We start from the raw sequence: 21,107 nt of genomic DNA, 5'->3' as shown, positions 1-21,107 counted from the left end.
AGAAAAACATCCTTTTGATGTAAAAAAAAAAAGGTCATATCGACATGTTGCTTTTTAATCTGTTCCAACTATCCAAAACATGGGTGCTTAACAATTTAAACCATTCCTCAACTTTTACAATTACACAGACATGAGGCCTCAAAATTGAATATTTTCACAAGATTTAACTATTTCATCAACCCCCCCCCCCCCCACACACGTTTGTTGCAAAGGGTAAAGAGACATCTCTTTGCCACTGGGACAAAATGAAGTGATTCAAGGCAGCTTTCATTGTGCGATTAACACAGAAAAAAATTAAAGATAATTACTGGATTGAGTGGTAAAAACGTAAAAAACAAAAGTTGTAAAGGTGAAAACGCAAACATAATGGGGAAAACCAGCAGCCCTGTGATAAAGTAAAGACCTCAGACACTTAACTATTTCACACACTATTCACACAGCTATACTGCTTAGCTGACATCCATGTCATTTCAAAGTATGTTCAGTAACTATTTAAGATGTGAAAGTGAAATCGTTTTAATCAGAGAACATATATTAAAGTCAAAGACATGGAAGAAACAAGTCCCTTTACTTAAATCTCAATTTCTCCTCAAGGAAACTAAAATATGATGAGACCTCGGGTGAATAAACTACTACACATTGTGTGTGCTATTAATGATTGCTTTAAGCACAGAACTCAGACAGTAGTTCTATCGGTATGACTTGTTTATGTAAAAGATTCCTCCTAACTCCCTGACTGTTCCAGATAGCCTCTGGGACCATGCTCAGGCAGGCCGGAACAGGTTGCAGATCACTAGCCTGTGAAAGCACACTAGGAATATTCGCAAGTAGACTAATGCTAATTAATCTTGGGTACCATGTCCTTATTCATGTGTTTTCCTTCAAAGCAAAAACACCATAAGAATAAGGAACTACCTTTGATTACCTTATAAACTCACCTGATTCATTAAATCTTTGCTTTTAGATACATGTCTGAGTTAGTTTTACAAAAGCCCTGTATTTCAGAAGTTCTGTATGTCTTGCAGTCACAAATCTGGCTTTAAGCACAAAAAGTGGAAATGCATCTTACTTAAAACCATCCATTCCTTAAACGCTACTTCCAATTCAGGGTCATGGGTACTTGAAACCATTAGGTAATAATTCATTTATTAGTGTAACATGACCAGGTTCTGGGGAAAAAATCTATTTCAGCTACCCCCTAAACCCTAAGAAGATAAAGAACAGAGGAACTAACACAAAGTCATACATACATTACAGTACAAATAAACAATATATAGATACTGTATGTCAACAATCTTCTGTCTGCAGTTTTCCTTAAGTGGTACAGCTGAAGTCCAAAGGGGCTAAGAAAACACAAGCAGTTTGCATAACGAACCAAAATGATCTTGTTTGTCCAGCTCATTGGTTTTATTTGCCCATATAAGCAACAGTGAAGCCTTAGCAAATTAGCTGCTTTATAAAAGATAATGAAACCAGTGGCAAGGCTAGTAAGACTAGAACAGAGCTGGACTGGCATTATCATCTGCAGTCTCCAGCCACTAATCAGGTCTAGAGGTCTTCCAGGAAATTACAAATAACAAAATCAGGGCTGCCGGCTCCTCGTTTGATTAGGTATTGATTGAATTGGAGCAAAAAACGGGGCGATACATCCATTTTCTAATCGCTTTATCCCGTACTAAATCACAGGGGGGCAGGAGCCTCTCCAGACAAACAACAGGCGCAAAGTGGAATACACCCTGGATAGGACATCAGACACAAACACACATACCCAGAAGACAAGTAAGCCAGTAGTATGTTTTTGGATGGTGGGAGGAAACCGAAGGAGCACCTGAAGGAAACCTTAGCAAATGCAGGGTGAACATGCAAACTCCACCCAGAGAACACCCCAGATCTGGTTCTGAACCAAGAGCCCTAGTGCTACAAGGCAGCAATGCTAACCACTGCGCCAACTGTTGCCATAATCTTTTAATTCAGTTAATTCTAAATCCATTTTTTCTTCTGTAAAATTTTTTTTTTTGTAAAAACAGACTCTTATCAACTCCTGTTCAGGATCTGTGTTTCATAAACATCCGGCTTATCGCTATATATCTTGATTAGCAGTGAGTGAACAGGCATGGTCTGCTAATGTGTCCGTTTAGCAAGGCCAGTGGGTCAAATGTCAGAGCACCACAATCAGACATTACAGATCAGTTAAGAACTCAGACAACTTCCTGGCAGTGATGCCAGTGACAGACAAGCTTCTCCTCCAATCGGTGCCAACATTCCTGGCAGGTGGGTGGGGCTTGTATTGTGTAAAGAGATGATGGATGGCCTGATGAGGGGCAGGTAGGCGGAGCCTTTCTGCTCTTCCTCATTCTCCATCGTGCGGAAAAGGAGATTCAACTCGTGAGGTACGAAGTAAAGAAACAACTGGGAATTCCAAACTCGGTGGGTTCAAAACATTAAAATAGAAAAATAAGTTAAAACACACGCACAACATTTATGCACAGAACAAAAGCTTCCATGAATCAACTCCAAGGCACCAGCACAATCTATTCACAACTGTCATAATTGTGGTTAGCAAATTAATAAATCAAATGTTGCTTAGTTAAAGCACTTTGTAATTACATGTATAAACTGTAAAGAGATTTTTTAACTATTAGAAAAACAGGATACACCCTGGGCAAAATTTTTTTTTTTGCTTTGTATTGTTGCTTTGTCTGAGTGATCTCATGTAGAGCTCGTTTGTTTAGTGCTCCTAGAAGTTCTAAAATTAAACTCATTCTATATGCCCTAGCACCAAAGGCATTTTACTCATAACCATATCCTGATATTAATTTTCTGAAGAGTTTGCCTTGGATTACACTTGTGATAAAATCCTGTATATTTATTTATCTGATTGCCTACCAGCCACAAAGACATTCTCTTTTTGAAGAGGCCAGTGTTGAATAATGGCCCTTCTAGTGCTTTTTTCTTTTAGTGTGTTTTATTTTATTACAAATCCAGTACATTGGATCGTGCAGTTTCATATTCTTTGCTACTAAGCATGTCTTCTTCCAAGAAGTAAAACCAAAACTGCTATTCCTTTTCTAGGAAATGGAAAGAGATGAGGACAGAACCTTTTATGTCCATAACCACAAAAAAACATATTTCAAAGAAGCCTGAGTATCTCAGAATATACTATTCATTTCAAATACACAACAGTAATGGCACACCAAATTCCATCCATTTGTTACCAATTCAGACTGAATGTCTGGGTTTTCAGTTCTTCCTGCTCCCCAAATTAGTTCATGCAACACTGACTGACCGCCAGGATAAACATTACATTAAAGCTGCTTAACCTTAAAAATGAGGATTGCGGAGACAGATTTTTAGGTAAAAAAAAATAAAAACCTGGATGAAATCTGCATGAAAGCACAGTGGGCTCTCCAACTGTTCTTCTATCTATGTTTAGCTATGACTAGATTGTTTATAGACTAGTTTGTTACTAGGTAGCACAGCGGCACAGTGGTTAGCACTGCTGCCTTGTAGCACTGGGAAACTGGGTTCAATGCTGGACCTGAGGCTCTATCTGCATGGAGTCGCTATGTTCTCCCCGTAAGTTTACATGGGGCTTCCTCCAGGCACTCTGGTTTCCTTCCACAGGCCAAAAACATACGGGCAGATTAATTGACTTTGGGGCTTTGGGGAAAACTGGTCCTGGTGTGAGTGTGTGTTTCTGTGTTTGTGTCTGTTTGCCCTGCGATGGACTGCTGTCCCGTCCAGGGTGTACCCTGCCTTGCGCCTGGTGCTAGGTGCTCCAGCTCCCTTGTACACTGTGTTGGAGGAAGAGATTAGAAAACGGATGGTTGGCTGTTTGTTAATATGAGCCTTGAGGCTTGAGAATTAGTTGTACTGACTAGGTGGGTTCCGCAGGACAGAAGTTAAAGGAGGACATTTGTACAAGAACGGGTCAAGCAGCCAGTTTCTAACCTGCATTGGCCGGGAGCACATGTGAGTGAGAACCTCCTTCTTGGCACTGGAGTACTGGTCCTTACCCAGAGTTTCATTCAAACTCCTCTGCGAAGAGAAGAAAAAAACAAACAGCCTTTATGCTCGGCCATGCTGCGTGTATTGATTAAACGTGAGCTGGCAGCAGGCCGGCGGCTGACTCCTACGTGCAGGGCTCCAGCCGAGGTGAAGTCCAGATTCACGCCCATTTGATCACAGAGCTCCTTCAGGTCGTCCACCATCTTGGTCTGGGGCTGGGGGTGGCGGCGCAGCAGGGCCTGCTCCGGGAAAGTGCGGTAGATTTGGTGAGCCATGGCCATGTTGGCCAGCAGCATGAACTCCTCCACAAGCCTGGGGAAGACGAGGTACTGTCTCAGAGCTGCTGCCTTTCACGGCAAGAGCTGCAAGTGGCTGCTTGCAGTACAGTGCAGGCTTTCACAAGGCAAGGACAAAAAGACTTAGAACTCTGTAATAAAATGGTGCTGCTATTTTATTTAGTGCACTAGGGTTCCTCAACAGAAAGCACAAAACATACATAAAGTATGCATGTTTTACCATCTTCAGAATTCTAGTATTCATACAAACCTGCTCAATATACAACAATGGGACCACATGTTGATTAGTGTACCCAAACTCTTAAGAACTGTAGGCACTATTACCTGGTAACAACAGTATACTTTAAAAGACTAAACATTATTTACACAGACCCTTTGTCTGCAATTTAGAAGGGTCATGTTGTTACCACAACTATAAAGCTTTGAGATGCTGTATAAATGCAAGAAATTAATAATCATTGATATTCTCGGTAATTAGGTGTTTTTTGTAACAATGCTAAAGAATATTTATCATAATTGGCAACGTAGTTGGTGATTCCCCCCACTAACAGAATTTGGAATTACTATTTTCCTTATAGATACCTAAAGTGAGAAACATGTATGAAAATCTGTATCAAAACTCCAAATAAATCCTATGAAATAGTTCATCCCTGTTAGAACATCCCCTCCATACTGAATTAGTCTTTCATCAGAACTCCAGCAGAGGGCAGAAGTAGCATTTTTTGAGAATCTGGTGGAAAAACACTCAATACTGAGGAGGCCTTGTGAAGTCATCCAGCTGCATTAGACCTATTTAATTTTAAATTATGAAAATCAACAGTCACCCATTTAAAGCAATCTACCCTGAGACAAACTAAGAAGACATTGTAAATTACATCCAAAATAGCGCAGCTATATCCCCAATAAAGCAGTCAAATGCAGTCATGCTCATCATTATGTTATTCTAGGTTACTTTTAAAGGAAACATTTTATGCAGATGATAAATTCACATAAGCATTTCTGCATCATTATTCTTCTCAAGAAGAACTTACACAGCAGCCTCACTATAAAAACTTAATTGAAACTTTTTGTTAAGAGACCAAATCATATACACCCATATCACAAAAATACTTGGGATAGTTCCTAAAATCTGAAATGTAAAGGTTTTCCAACACATATTCTTTTATGTTGACAATGGTATCTGGAAACCTGCAAGGATAACAGGAGGTGCTTTACACAAAGAACTGTGGAAACTGGGACCAAGGCGCTTAGACCTGTTGTTGAAGCCGATACCCTCAACTCCTTCAAGATGAACCTGGACGAGATCCACATACTGTGCCTTCTACTTGCAAACCAATGAGCTGGCTGGGCCAAACAGACCTGCCCTCATCTGTAACCTTCCTCATGCAGAACAGTGAGAGATACGCAATTCTGACTAACCTCTCTGACTTCACAAGATACACTATCTTGGGATGCAGCATTTGAGAACCGATAGCAAAGCAATCCACAAAATGTAGCTTCACATATGGCATGCTTATTTTTTTTTCTACACAATTGCTTCTCCTTTCATCTGTTAACAGCAAAAGCCTACAAAACTAGTTCTAATGAGCTTTAGTTCAATAACAACGATTGTGAGGGAAATATCCCACTCAATTAGGAGGCAAACATCCCTGTTTTCAATTGGGTAATTTAGCCAAGCAAACATTTTGTGCTGACATATTGAATTGAGCCCTTCAGACCTATTTGCCTTGATGAATGCAATTGAAGCCGCAAATCTGTATACACTCCATTAATGAAAGCTCCAGAAGATAAGGTGCAGTTTTTACTTTTATGATCTCTCCACTGGAGTTAGAATGCCGAGATGTTTCTCAATCCTATCCCATTTTAATTTCACCTCCTCGCTGGGAGTAATGACCAGAGAATCACCAGGAGTCATTTTCCATCACCAAAGCTAATGTCTGATAGAATTCTTTGGGGCTAAGAACCAAAACACGGGATTAGGATTCTTATTTTTTCTACTCTGAGCTATTATTAACGCTCTTTAACTTTAATGGAGCTGGGAAATGCAGCCTATTATTGTACTGTCACTCAGGTAAGTGTGCAGTCTCTAGGGTCTGTTTGCATTAGTACATTTACTTCCTTAAGGCAGATTAAAATGAAACATAAACAAAATGAATTGTATTATATGCCTATCCTGTGTTCACATTCACAGTGTGAGAGGAAAAAAAAGTATTTTTGTCATCTTTAAATGATATACATTTCAATATTTAGAATGATTTTAAGAGAAGTGCTTAGCTTATTGCCGATATTGCCAAGCCTTTACAGTGGGGGGAAAAATTGAAATCAGAGATGCTTGCCTCCTAGCTGAGTGGGACATTTCTCTTAAAATTATTTATGAAGGCACAGTGTAACACTAACCAGAGGGTAGAAGAGGGAATTACGTGAAAGTGCATTTTAAAACCAAGAACAGGAGGCAGTTCTCTACCCAAAGGGCTTTGGAAGTTTGGAACAAGCTACCCAGCTATGTTGCTGAAGCCGATAGCCAGGTTTCTTTTAAGGAACAACTCTATGAGATCCTTGAATTATTAATTCATTAACTACTAACTACAAAATGGGATAGATGGGTGAATGGCATTCTCTTTTTTGTAACTTGTCTTATGTTCGGAAAAAAAGAAAAATTCCTGAAACTGCCAGGTGCATTAATTGGGGTATGAACAATGGTTTCCAAAAAAGAGTTTCTGTACAAGCCTTCACCGACACCTCTGATCACCTCTTGCTGGGGGAAAAAAACCCAAACTTTTATGCTCAAAGCTATGTTTGCTGACAAACTACAAATACCACCACACAAGCCTGTGCTGGTGTTGAGAAACAAAAAATGTTCTGCTCAATTTGAAAAAAGAAAACCCACCACTTTTAAGAATACAATAATCCTCAATTAATAGAAAATGAAAGCTGTAATTTGTTAATAGTTTTTGCTTCTTCTTGCATAATGGAAGGATTGCTATTGTGCTTGCTCAATTCCCAATCACATCCAAAGAGGGATTTAAATTATTATGTTAAGAATGTGCAAGTGTTTTATCTCTGTCTGACAGAATGGTACCTTAAGTCAACTCAGTTATTATGTTTAATGGATTTTTGCAAATTAATTCTGAGGATACAGGAACAGCAAAACAAATTCAAACTGAGAGATTTGTTAAATTCTTGTTAATTTAGCTGAATTATTAGTCTTGCATATTCCCGGTGCAGAAATTACAATCCCTCTTAATAAACTGAAAAACTATCCATGTCAGATTGAACCACAGAAACACTGAAAATAGTGGAATATTTCTCAATTATAGTCCCATAGGGGAGTGTGCTCATTTTTTCCTGTTTTCATATCCTCTTGCGGTCAGTAATTGCAAGTAAATGGTTTTACTACCCTCTTGGGTCATGTACAGTGTATTGTCATTTTTCATTCACAGCTTCAAACACTCAAATCATAAAAGTTGCACAGAAGATAGAAGAAACTTAACCACGAAGAAATTGGGGGGAAGAAAAAGTTTAACAGCACCCCTTCTCCAATTGTTTTCACGTAAGATTCCCTCAGCAGATTAGACATACAAAAAGTGGGGAAAACAGCAAATTTTCTTCTCGTGCAGTAAGAAAACATCACATCAATTTGAGGGTCAGTAAGATACAGAAAACTAAAAAAAAATGCTGAAACTATGATGCAGCAATAACTGTGGGAGTACTATTAACAATCCTGACCATTTCATTTGCGTTAAATGCATTTAACTGGCACAGCAATGCATCGTGTGGCGAGCGAATGTATATAGAAAAATGCCTTGACGAAAATGGAGCCTCATTTCAGAAAACACTGTATAACAAGACCGATTCTGTCCATTAACCAGATGGGGGAGCAACGTGTTAAGACAGAAAACCTCTCAAGTTTTTCTTAGAGACGAACTCATCAAAGTACAATCTAGAGACTATGGATACAAGAGCCTTTCAGGTGCTCAACGACACTGAAGGAAGCACGGATGTGTTCTATAACTGCAGATGAACAGTAAGTGGTACTTACTGTAGAAACAAAGTGTAGGGTGAGAACTATAGAATTGCTAAGAACTTTATCGCAGACATTGAAAACTCTTTAAAAAATTACACAGTTCTTTCCCCTTCTACTCAGATGAACCCTTGTTATTTTTTACATGCATACCTTTTTGTTGACCTGTATGTGACCTTCAAATGGCATAACTGCCTTCACCGAAACTCTTCCAATCTAAGTCAGTTAAGCAGGTTGTAAATCAAGTTCATAACCAGTGCATGCAAAATGCAGAACCTATCATTAGAGCTACGTGCATTTTCTCATGGATACTTGAACTTTGATTCATGCTGAAATGCCTAGTTACTGAAGTCTGCAATTATCAATCTTAAAAAATAATTAGGTGGTTATTTAATTACTTGGATGTAACTAAGCATTGTTCTATTAAATTCATTGCAGGAAGACTGAATTCTATTACAGATGCTCAGTGAGTAACAATGGAAGTGTCAGGTCAGATGGCTTTGATACATTTTTTACATTAACTCACATTAGAAGTGTAGAACAAATGTATCTATCTTTTCTGTATTGTGATAGAACTGAGGAGATGGTAAGTGTCAGTGCCGCAGATAAAAGATGCCACTAATGTACATTTAGCCATTTTGTATGAAGAAATCTATTGAATAAACTACCAATACCATATTCTCTTCTACATCAATTTCAGGAACATTTTGTCAAATTGAGTAATTCACAGTTCAATTTTCCAACTCATCAATAAGGTGCTGCAGGTGTAGAAGCTCTGTCTTCTTTTAAAAGTGTTAGACAACATTAGACACCAAAAATAAACTACTTGGTATGCCTTCCTTTTAAATGTCTAATACATATTAAAATGAACTTAGCTGACAAACACCTAATGCAAATGCAGCATTCAGCCAAAAGGTGTTTGAAAGACATCAAAGCTGCTAAAGGCTTTTGACATTTGGAAAGGATACTTACCCTGCTGTTCAAGCTCTTTTTCAGTTCAGGTTTGCCAGGGGTTGTATCAAAACATTACCAAGGTCATAAAAGCACTAGCAAACAATCTAATATTATTCGATTTAGAGGCATCCAAGGATTAACATATCATTTGTGATTTGTCTCCTTGTGCACAGATACACAAAGCTTTGCTTTCCCAAAAAAGAAACTTTCACAACAAGTCCTCTCAGCAGTGTCCACAAGTAGCACTTGTTGGTAACTGTCATTTTTGTCAGCTTCATTGGACAAAGTTATTTTCATTCAGTGGAAAATGTATGGCTGTAGGATCTTAAGTTTGAGAATTATTAATTTCCACTCTAAAGCAAATATTTAATCGTCAAAGGTCGGGTTTTTGCTCAGATCTTTTGACTCATACAGCCTACCCCTAAAGAAAATTCCCACATCATGAAAAAAATACAAACTAGTAAATACATTTATGAATGCACTTCCATTGGTTTCCAAGATTCAAAATCACATCCCAAATTCATGTCACAAACACTCAACCTAGAACACAAGCTTGATATTTATTTAAAAAAGTTTAAACGGTGTGCTGCTTAATCAAGAAAATTCAAAAAATGACCTTTTGTCTCAAAATGAGACTTCAAAGAGGCATTGAGCATAAATGAAGTGTGAAATTCATTATGGGGAGCAGGGCCATGAAAGCCAACACACACTGGCCTGTTCCCCTGTCCCCTGTGCTGGGCAGCATTGCCCCCTGTGAGTCTTCCTTCAGCGCCTAGTAATCCACATCTTAGTCCCAGTGAGACTAGCACATGGCTCTGCATACTCCAGCGCTGGGTTCCAGCTTTCACTCAAGAGAGCACTTTTACTGAACAGTCAAGCAACACAAAACTGAATCTCAACACCATCCTTATGAAGGTGCTCTTGAGATTTCCATTATATAGCCTCTTCCGCTCCGCACTGGACTCTCTAACACTCCTGTCATCTAACTGAACAAGAATCACTGTACGTGCCACGACCCTTATCTTATAAGTGGACAACGATTTCTGGAACCACCCAATTACACTTTTTGAATTTTGAAATTTATTATACAACACAGAGGCAAATAAACTTAAAATGACATGGAGGGTTAATGGTTATCCCCAAAATAAGCAAAATCTTAAATACAATGGGAGAATTTCAGCTGGAAAAAAAATGGACCGTCCTCACCTCTCAATGCAAAAATAAACTTTTTTGCAGCCTGCAAAGTTTGGTTTGTTTTTTTCCTCCTGGGGGAATTTGTGGGCTTTGGAATAAACCGGACAGAAACCTAGAAACCTTTGAATCCCTTAGCTGTATCTTTAAATCACCAAAACCTGTCAAAAATACATTTTCCAAAAAAGCTTTGTTTAAGGGCAAAAAAACTTTTTTGACACATTTAACTATATTGGTTCAAGGTTAAAGATCTTTTTAAAAGAATATGCAATGATACAGCATGAAAAAAGTGGACTCCTAATATGAACGAAAAAAAATCACAATGTGAATTTGTTTCTGAAAAAAGCAACTGCATGTCACACACGTAATTGGCTTCCTGCATGTGTGCATACAAAATGCGCAGTTTTGGGAGATAAAGGAGAGCAGGCTTTCTGTGTTGTGTATGGGAACACCTCTATCTGGTACAGCAGGTCACGCCACAGGCACATTCATCTGAGCCGTGTTAGTCTGCGGTTGCCAGTGTTTTGTGAACACATGATTGATCTTTGTTAAAAATTTGTTATGGCCGGGGTGTGCAGCCTGGGGTTCGTGGACAGGCCCTCCCAATTAGACTGCACTTGGGGGACAAAAATACGGCCTCTTTCTATCCCTGGGAAAGTTCATAGGGGGCCACAAAGCCACGCTGCTTGATACTGACGTGTCACTCCATCGGTTAAACACTGCCTCCATTGAACTTCACACAGCGAGGATCCCAGGACGAGAAGGCAATATGTTTTGTTTGGCTGCCAACAGACTGCTTTTTACAGTGTATGCTCGGGCATGACCAGAAATTTTCTTTGAGATATGCTTAGTGAGGTTCTTTAAAATTATATTTCTGATCACATTATTTTAGCCTTACAAAACCTCTTCTCATCACTGAATCGGACTCGCTGAGGAAAGTGTATAGTTTCAAAATCTCCTCAGAAAAGATCAATCCAAAGCCAGTTTGTACTGCTATCAGTATTTTAAGTCTACTTTGGTTGTTTTCCAGCTCTTAAAGGTTATTTTGCAGAGCTGTCCAAAGTACTGTGTGTGGTATTGTTTCTGAAGTGACACATAAGCCATTAAAAACATTCAAAAGACTGACATTTCTATAGCAACCCACCCCCACTGGGAAGGAAAACACAGGAAAGAAAGCAATCAGATGCCTTCTTTACTCATTTAGGAACAAGAGTGATTGCTCTGCCTTATCTACATGAAGAACCCTGTAGCTCTCCTTTTATCACCTCAAAACTGGTGAGCTTAGTTTTTGACATTTTGGAAATGCTCATTTTAACCTCCTTTTTGAACTTTCTGCACAGCGGAAGGCACTGCTGAAATGCTTACTGCTTTTTTTTTAATTATTATTAAAAGGGACTGGTTACATTTCAAACTGACAATTTTCACTTTTCTTCTTCTCTACTATAAATTGTACCCAGGACCTTTGGACTATGTCATGTGACAAGGTCTTTCTAAATTGCGTAAATGAGCATTCAAAATGCCAAGGAGGAATGACTGGTTAAAGTTGAGGCTTTGTTTTTATCTTTTGTATGCTGTGCAAACTCCGCAGTCAAGTAGCCTTTATCCTGATGGGTTGGCACTGTGAAAGCAGCTCATACTGCAGACACGCCACACCAATCCAAAGAGTCACCAGCGTGTCAAAGGCACCCTGTAACTCAACTCTGAAATACACACAAAAGCACTTCAGGTTTTCGGCAGTATTTTATAACTTTGTTAAACTGACTTTATTGTGTGAAAACTGTGTTTTTTTATTGAAATAAATGCCTAACAGAGATATTAAGAGATTCTCAAGAAGAACTTGTATTAAATATGTATTCATATTTACAGTACATGCCAATACTCCAGCAGTTCCAAAATATCTCAGCAAGTAAATAACATGATTTCACATAGTCTTGCACCTACATTGTATCATTATCTAGGTTTACACTATCATGCCTTTCATTTTCTTTTAAAATAATTGATTTATTTTATCCAGTTTTATACAATGTAACTACCATAACTTGGCTTCTAGTTGAATGTTGAATGTTTTTAGTGGCGAGTAGGCAGTCCAACATTTACTGCAAGACCAACTTATTTCATCTGGTGAGGATGAAAGCAAAGGTTTAAACACCTTTGCCCATTTGAACCAAGGTGTGACGCACCCAATTAGTCTTGCACTGGGGTGCAGAGTAGCAGAGAGGTTAAGAAAAACTTCCCAACATCCACTGTGTTGATATGAACAGTTTGAACACACCCACTGGCAGGGTTGAGAACACTGCTTGTGACCTCCCCCAGACAGGATACTGCTTCACAGACGGGGTTAAAGACAGGGTTAAGAATTTGATTCAGCCCTGCATCTGGAGATGGCAGCTATGGTTTATCTTTTGTCTCAGATGGGCTGGGGAAGAAGAATGAAAACATCATTACAAGAGACCAACCTCTGACTTGGGTGTTTCACAATTAAAACCAGAGTGCTGCTGAGCTCAAGTACTTGTTTCACTCTGACAAGATCCCACATAGCGTCACCTTTTCCAGGCAGTTCATCAAATCACCTACAAATTAGCGGTGGAAAAATTAGACAATATGTCCATACTATGTTATGCTTTCTCTGCATGTCAAGAACTCAAATCTGATCTGTAATTGTTCTGATTTGATACAGCATCTGTCAAACAATTCAAACTGGGGTATAAGCATCACACTTTCAGAACTGTGCTTTACCTTTAAACTGTAAAGTTCCAATGTTTGGCTTACAAGCACTTGTAGATCACGCTGCATTTTACGAGAAGAGCAAACATCAAAATAAGTCAGCACTCAAAAGCTAAGAAACTGCGCCAGATCTAAGGCCAGGTCAAGAAAACCTAATTGATTTTATCTTGATTTGGCACATCCAACATAAATAGGAAACGTCTTTTGAACACAATGTAGAAATTTAGCTCCTTAACTATTTTTGTTTCCTGGGGTACACAGTGTTCTAATGTTTTAATATATCAAAATATCTAAACATACTGTACTGTCAAGCTTTAACAGTTAAGGTCTATGTAATCTTTTCCAGAACAAAATCAGCATGACCCAAGAAGATGTAACTTTAGTAAATTGGCAATTTATTAAGAAATTATCAATTCACATGTGAAGTCTTGAAATTAATTCTGCTCAGGAGATTTTTGTAAGACAGACCTGAGCAAATGCAGGCAAATCATTCGGCGTCTCATTAGAAGTATTTTTAAGTCGGGCTCAAACAATAGCCTTTTATCATTTCAGCTACAAAACACATCAACCTGTCACAAATGGAATCAGTGTTCCGGCAATGTTGGCTTTAAAAACAGAGGGAAGAACTGCAAGCTACTACCAGTAACTCTTTTGTACATAGAAATAATTCACAACATCATGGAAAAAAAAACTACCTTAAGGCATATGTATAAGAGAACTATTGTACAGGCTTAAACGTCCTAAGAAGCACAGTCCCCACCACCCACCCTACAGGCTCTTAGTGTTGCAAATGTGCTATGCAAGTCAGAAAACACACCTAAGCTCACTAACAGACAGCAGTGTGGACGCCCGTTTGAAATTATTACTGCTGATCTGAGCCAGTACCCAAGGGGAGAAAAAACACCCTAGTTAAATTCAAAAGATCCTGGCACTGAAAATGGCGAATCATTTTGCTGGCAGTGGTTTTTGGCCTTAAGACTAGGATTTTTACAAAATAAAAATTAAATTAATAAAAGTACCTAAGCTACTTTTTACTGTCAGTAACACAGTCTCTGAAACAGGTCTGTTGCTTTAACAGAGTTCAGCCCTCTACTCTCTGGGAGAGCACTGGTGCTGAAAGAACAGCACCTGTGAACATTGCAAGTATATTGCCAGAGGCAAGGCAACAGGTCATCAAAACCCTATTGAACTTCCCACATTTACAAGCAAATGTCCACTGATTCACTGTAATTAACTGTCCGCATTGCTCAACACAAGACTGGACATTTAGCACACTCCAGTACAACGTGCATAGTAGGCTTTCTTGAAAGATAAAGTTGAAAACTTTCAATTCATTCTGGCCAGTGAAAAAGGTTTAAACCAAACATCCTCTTCTCTTCTCTGCCGAGAAATGCAAATGAAAGAATCAACAGCTTACACCGCGTTTTCAGTGGTATTCTGAATACTCAAATCTATCAATTCAAAAATAATAAAAACCAGCATTTGTTTTGTTGTCCGTGAACTCAGATCGCCAAAACAACAAGGCATAACACAGAACTATTACAGAGCTGTTCTCACAGCTAGTAACATTATACTGTATATCCAAACAACAATAAAAATAATGAGCAATGGGAAAATGGTTCTGATTCTGGTTGTTTTACATTTTAATGTAATCTCGCAACAATAAGGTGAATATACAGCAAGGGAAACTCCAAAACAAAACAGAAAACAAAAGCCTCTCTCTCTGAGCTCTAACTAATCTACTTCCTCAAAATCCCTCCTTAGAAACAACCAGACAGGTAATCTTACTGGCTCAAAAACAAAACTCTCTCAACTGTGCGCCAAAAAATCGATTCCATAGGAATGTCCATTGGTTGCTTCCTTTGCTCATTTCTCCCTCTTGTGCAGCACATAACAGAGGCTATGCTCTCTTCTCAGACAGCGGAGGTTGATTACCACCTGAACAATTTTGTCATCTAAACTACTGTCTTCTTCCAATTGATCAGGTGACTGAGGACAGCAGGTCATTCCCCATGGTCTTCCGAGGAATGTGGTTCAGACAAGAACAATGTACCTACCACCGTCTTACAGATTTATTTTAATATGTAATGCATGCACGTTTTAATAACCTTACTGGATGAAAGCTTTGTAAGGAATTGTATCTGCACCATGTATTAATTTCCTTAAAGCAAGTTGGCTTGATTCCTTTTTTAGCAATCATTAGAAACCTTATCTGATTTACAAATCATGCTTATCCTGAGTACTACATTTAACTTCATCTACATGCCTCTGCACAGATCAGCATTATAATATCTCATTTGAACTGATACAAGGTAATAGAAATCAAGCTACAGCAACCCAATCAGATGGAAAGGCTACAATGTAATTTTAACAAAAGCAGGAAGGACTGTCTGACAGAACTATACACATCTGGACACATTGGTTTTACTGTGAATATTGGTCACCTCTTTGGGTTATGGACTACCCTCCTCCCTTCACAAGAAAATTACAAGCACATTGAGAAACTCTCGTTTTGATCATATCTGTGTGAACACTTAATACAAATCATTATGTCCTTACTTGGAAATGTTGAAGTTAAGAGTGTCCATCAGTGAATACAAAGTTAACCCATGCCCCCATTGGACATCCTTTTTGAATTTTTTTTTAACGATGCAGCACCCTCCCCCCCCCAATTCTTTATTGCCAGTTACCACTTGCTTAGACACTTGAACTGCACAGGGAGAAAGAAAACCCCCAGACATCCTGAACCATAACCATACTTAGCTGGCTTGATGCAAGCTCTGTGTCCGAGAACATAAAAAACAACTGACAAACTGTCTGACAAACAGTGAAGTCCTAGGACATCCACCTACCTTCAGTATGTTTTGTTATAATGTGGTTCACATCAATTCGGTAAAGCTTTTAGGGTGATATTCAACTTTTTAAGTACAACCATAGTAAAACATGAACCAGTCATTCAAAGCAAATGGGGGTATACACTATAAAAACAAGGACAATACTTCAGCTGAAACGATAATGTCTGATGTCTGTATTCTACAAGAAAACAATCAGACTTTTATGACTGGTGGTTTATGAAAGGAATTATCTTTAGAATTGACCTGATTTGCCAGCAGGTAAGTGTTAGAAAACATTTAATGTCCCAACCTTTCCCTTTCCAGGAGCCCCTAGAGTTCACTAAAACAACTACAGATTTCACATTTCCAAGTTTACTGCCAACAACAAAGGATTTCCACTGCTGCCCTGGGAAACTAAATCATTATTTCTGCATTAGTGATATGAGCACATGAACAATTTTCTAAACGCTTGTGGTTTTGGAAAAGCCTCATTCATTCATTTTTTTCTGCTTCTCTAAAAGGTCTGTACCCCTGTTAAGATTATAGTTTTTTTTGTCTTCAATGTAAAACTGACACAGAAGGATCAAGCAGTATAGGCACACTAAATGTTGTGGTCTGGAAGAAGTAAAGCAGAGAGCATTTTCTCTTCCTTTTCTCCTCAGGAGCAAGAAAATTTGAAACTAGTGATCTTGCTTCATCCTTGAGGTGAAAAAAGTCCAAATCACCGGGTCACCACACAATTTGGAACAATTTGTATCCTCTGCACGCAGACTTGAGGTTAGATATATTGGTTTGGAAGGGTAAATAGAAGTCAGCTACTCCCTAACCCTCAGCGTGAGGACTCACAGCTCAGCCCAGCTGAAATGGGCTGGTTTTAGGTAGGCAGCACACACAACTGGTTTTTATATACAGAGGATCTTGCACTGAAGAAGTGAGGAACAATAGGAAGTGGCATTGATGGTCATGTGTGGAAGGGTCCATCTATAATACTGTGTTGTTAAAAATAAGTCCTGGCGGTATGAGACCTACATTTTTTATAAATCTGCCTAGATAGTGACAAGGACTGTGTTCTAGTAATCTAAAGGATAACACAACAAATTTCGGGACTATCTATTTATGGTGTTCTATTAAAAACACCATCACGAGTCAGGACTGGACAAATCTCTGGTCATTAACAGTAAAAAGAGCCATCAGCGAGCCACAAATTTGCCCATAAACAGCAAAGCTCACAGTGCCCTGAAGTCTGTTCAGTTTCAAAAGCAAGGCTGCCCCTGTAGAATATCACACTGTATCCTCACCTTTTATCTTTAGCTGTAAAAGTGAAAATGATCAGCTTTTTTAACCATGAAGTTCCAAGTCTTTTTGTTCTGAAGAATATTAAAATAACTGATACATGTAATTGAACGCTGCACAAAACTCCAAAATAATTTAATGGTTCTGAGTATGCAAATGATGGGTTACTTTTCACCTTTGTTGTGGCAAATGCTTCTGCCAGGGAAGTATCAAAAATCAATTCTTCAGCCCTGTGGCTGTCACGCTCCCACATGGGGAACCCAGGCATTTCTGATTTCACTGCCTGAACTCTAGGCATCCCAACACAGTGGCATACAATCAGAAACTCCTACCAACTCAAGGCACCCGGTGAGTTTTTATTATGAGTTGATGTTAAACAACTACACTGCCTATTTTTAGGGGCAAATTGGGCTTTGCATCAAGTCGTGCAACAAAAATAACTCCATAAATTTTTACTAGGAAAGTTTAATACCTAAGGGGCGCTTGTGTGGTCTTAGTTTCATAAAAGGCCTCATTTTCCACTCGAACACTGGAAATTATTTCTATGGCAACAGCTTTGAAGCTCTCAGCACTCGCTGAAGGCCAGTCCTCTCCCTAGTCATGCCCAGAAAGCCCCTAGAGGACCTCCCCAGCTGGCTACTTTTGCCTATGGATTGTGAAGCCAGACTGAATAACTCCACCTTCAAATCATTGAGGTTGTATGCTATATTAACTGCCATACCATTGAATAGTCATATGCTTCAACTGTACATTTTTGCTAGGCAGAAACGTTTTCCTGGTCAGCAATTCTTTACTTCTTGTTAAAAAAAAAGGCATGTGTTCTTCTCATAGCTCGACGATTAGTAAAATGATATGTCATACTAAATTCTTTACCCACAGTCTTACATAGTTGCAAAAAGTCATATAAGGCAACTGTATGACAAATAATTAAATTTAAGACACATGAGTACTAATGATCACTAAGTGCACTGATTTAAGTAAGATGACCACATAAAATTCACTGAGCGTGCCTTCTTTTTATCTTCTTATGGTACAACTCTGCTCAGAATAATTGACTCATGTCAAGGTGTCGATACCTACTGCTTTTGGCTTTACTTTTTCTCTAATCGCCTTTCCAGGTGTAGGAGTTGTAAATGTGGAAGAGTTGTAAGAGTTATAAATATAGGGAACTATATGCAATCAGTAATGAGAAAGAAATTGTAGACATCACTGGTATGTCAGAATGTACCAAACCAGAGCTATGTAACATTGGTATTGTTAAAAGACTACAGAAGAAACACATCAGAAAAAGACTAAGAAGGATTAAAACAGGCCTTAATAGAAACAAAACAGGATAAGAGTTTTGAAATCAGCAGAAGACTGATGGCAACAGATAATCTCTTTGAAGCACATAACAGATTAATCCCAAGACTAAATGAATCAAGGGCCCTAATGGCTTATTAAATCAATTAAGAAGAATAAAACATTAAGGATGAAAAAAACAGCATATAGTTAAAGAAACTGAGTAAAACAAATTGGAAGTGCAGTGTTACATACAGGTAGGAGAAACGAAACTAAATACAAGAAGGAGCTCGAACATGTTTCGCTATGTCGCTTGTTGACATAGCACTTATTACTTGTATGTAAACATTTTAAAAATTAGCTTATAGTCCTTGTCTTTAAAACATCAAATTAAATCAAGATGAGCCAGTTACTATTCTTCCAATACATTACAAATATTCCACAAATATTAGAATATGTATAGTTATTAGTGACAGTTTACTGTTTTTATTGACTTCAAAGGAACAGGTAAAGGTTTATTCCATGCTGAACAGAGAAGAGAGACAGTGTTTTTGGCTGTGGAGCCTTTTTCAGGTGTTCATTCTCGACTCCATGCTTTTACTAGTAAAAAACTTTTTCCAGCAGCCATGTCATCCTGCAATTCACAACTGGCTGCCACTGAAGCTCAGCAGGTGAGCCTGGTTAGTACCTGGATGGGAGACCTCCTGGGAAAAACTAAGGTTTCTGCTGGAAGTGGTGTTAGTGGGGCCAGCAGGGGACGCTCACCCTGCGGCCTGTGTGGGTCCTTATGCCCAAATATAGTGACGGGGACACTATACTGTAAAAAGGCGCCGTCCTTTGGATGTGACGCAAAACTGAGGTCCTGACTCTCTGTGGTCATTAAAAATCCCAGGACATTTCTCGAAAAGAGTAGTGGTGTTACCCTGGTGTCCTGGCCAGATTTCCCATTGGCCCTTACCAATCATGGCCTCCTAATAATCCCCATCTATGAACTGTCTTCATCACTCTGTTCTCCTCCCCACTTATAACTGAAGTGTGGTGAGCGTTCTGGCGCACTATGGCTGCCGTTCCATCATCCAGGTGGGGCTGCACACTGGTGGTGGTGGAGGGGAGTCCCCATTACCTGTAAAGCGCTTTGAGTGGAGTGTCCAGAAAAGCACGACATAAGTGTAAGCGATTATTATTACTACTCTAGTGTTTCTCAGCCCTATAAAAAAAAGTGGAGAGTCAAAGAAGTAACACTGAATTCCTGAAAGGACAGCAAAGAGACAGTTCATCTATCTTGAACTCTGGGTACAAAGCAACACACTCTGTTCACTTCTGTTCACATGGAATCGAAAAGCTTGCCTCCAAGGTACATTTACTGCAATCTTCTTTTCATAGCAGCAAGTACATGGAATCACAGTTAATTTCAAAGAAGAAGTGGATGAAAGTAATTCTAAAACATTACAGCAAACAATTTTGTATAGCTCCAGGCCAACTGTTTATAATAAGCTTAGTTTACCGAGTGGTGGCAGTCCAGCATGGTAATGAGCACTTTAAATGAAAAACCTAAGAAAAGACAGCGAACCCACTCACAACATCTCTCTCTCACCAGAAGCTACTCTTGTCAGGGAGGGGACAGCTGTAAAAACAATAATTCGGCACAGAATGCACCATCCTTAAACATTCGCAAAAAGTCAGGATTTGCCTTTATGAACTCTAAATATGAGGAACTGCAAGCACCACTCCAAAGAAATGCAGAAACAATATTTTAAATTAGAACTCCTTCCACATTTTAAATTTTCTTTTGACAAATTTTACATACAAACCTGTTTTTTTATTTGTAAAATCATAGGACAAACCTGGTTTAACTTCTGAAGGGACTGTTGTGACTATCAAATACCTTTAAAATAACAAGTGACATGACTTTACCTAAGCTTCCTGTTTTTAGTCACTGCTTCAAAGAGTATCAATAAGCCTTGAGGGTCATATCTCACTTAGTTCCTTCTGCTAGTGGTATTTGTGTGAAGCAAGAAAAAAGTACCACCTAGAGTTACTCAGAGAGATGAAAAGCTTCAGAAGACCATGGGAATAGACAGATATTACCTTCACACACTTGGTTAAGAGACTTTGACTAAGATTTTAAAGTTCAAATACCAGGGAATTCATAATAGTCCGTGTCTAACTGTTAGCTCAGCCGTGACCAAGCTTTTCTCTAGATTGAACTCTGGTCCAATAGTGAAAATATCTTTTGCAGTAACATGTCACAATGAAAGTCAAATTAATGTTTTAGACATGCCTAGTTTTTGTTGATGAATTCGAATGCCTGTCATAGGTGAATTTTCTAAAACACTCCTAATTAAGCAAATCTAAATTCTACATAAAACAGGTGCAATTTGGCTCCTTATTTAATGGAGTAACCTTTTATGATTTGGTACTTACTTGTTACTGTCCCTGTACTGATATACATAACAGCCTTGAGGCATCCCACTCTCTCGATCCAAAGTGAAGGACAGTTTCAAC

The 21,107-nt window shown here is 38.8% G+C and overlaps 1 protein-coding gene across 3 annotated transcripts in view; it reads right to left on the bottom strand.

The window, feature by feature from the left end:
• dis3l2 (DIS3 like 3'-5' exoribonuclease 2) overlaps window positions 1-21,107 on the bottom strand; it is a 137,139-nt gene that overhangs the window by 16,949 nt on the left and 99,083 nt on the right. For all 3 annotated transcript variants that reach the window (XR_015929549.1, XM_088616872.1, XM_088616883.1), the window contains exons 14-16: window positions 21,027-21,106; window positions 4,137-4,320; window positions 3,952-4,038 (exon numbers count right to left, since the gene is read on the bottom strand). Coding sequence is in view for 2 of the 3 variants with exons in the window: in XM_088616872.1 (XP_088472998.1) it covers window positions 3,952-4,038; window positions 4,137-4,320; window positions 21,027-21,106 (351 nt within the window). In the remaining variant the exon portion in view is untranslated. The remainder of the gene's footprint in view (window positions 1-3,951; window positions 4,039-4,136; window positions 4,321-21,026; window position 21,107) is intronic.

This window comes from Lepisosteus platostomus, chromosome 2 (assembly GCF_059453375.1).
Source record: "Lepisosteus platostomus isolate fLepPlt1 chromosome 2, fLepPlt1.hap1, whole genome shotgun sequence".
In the NCBI taxonomy this organism is placed as follows: Eukaryota; Metazoa; Chordata; class Actinopteri; order Semionotiformes; family Lepisosteidae; genus Lepisosteus; species Lepisosteus platostomus.
This window is presented reverse-complemented; position numbering and strand designations above follow the sequence as displayed.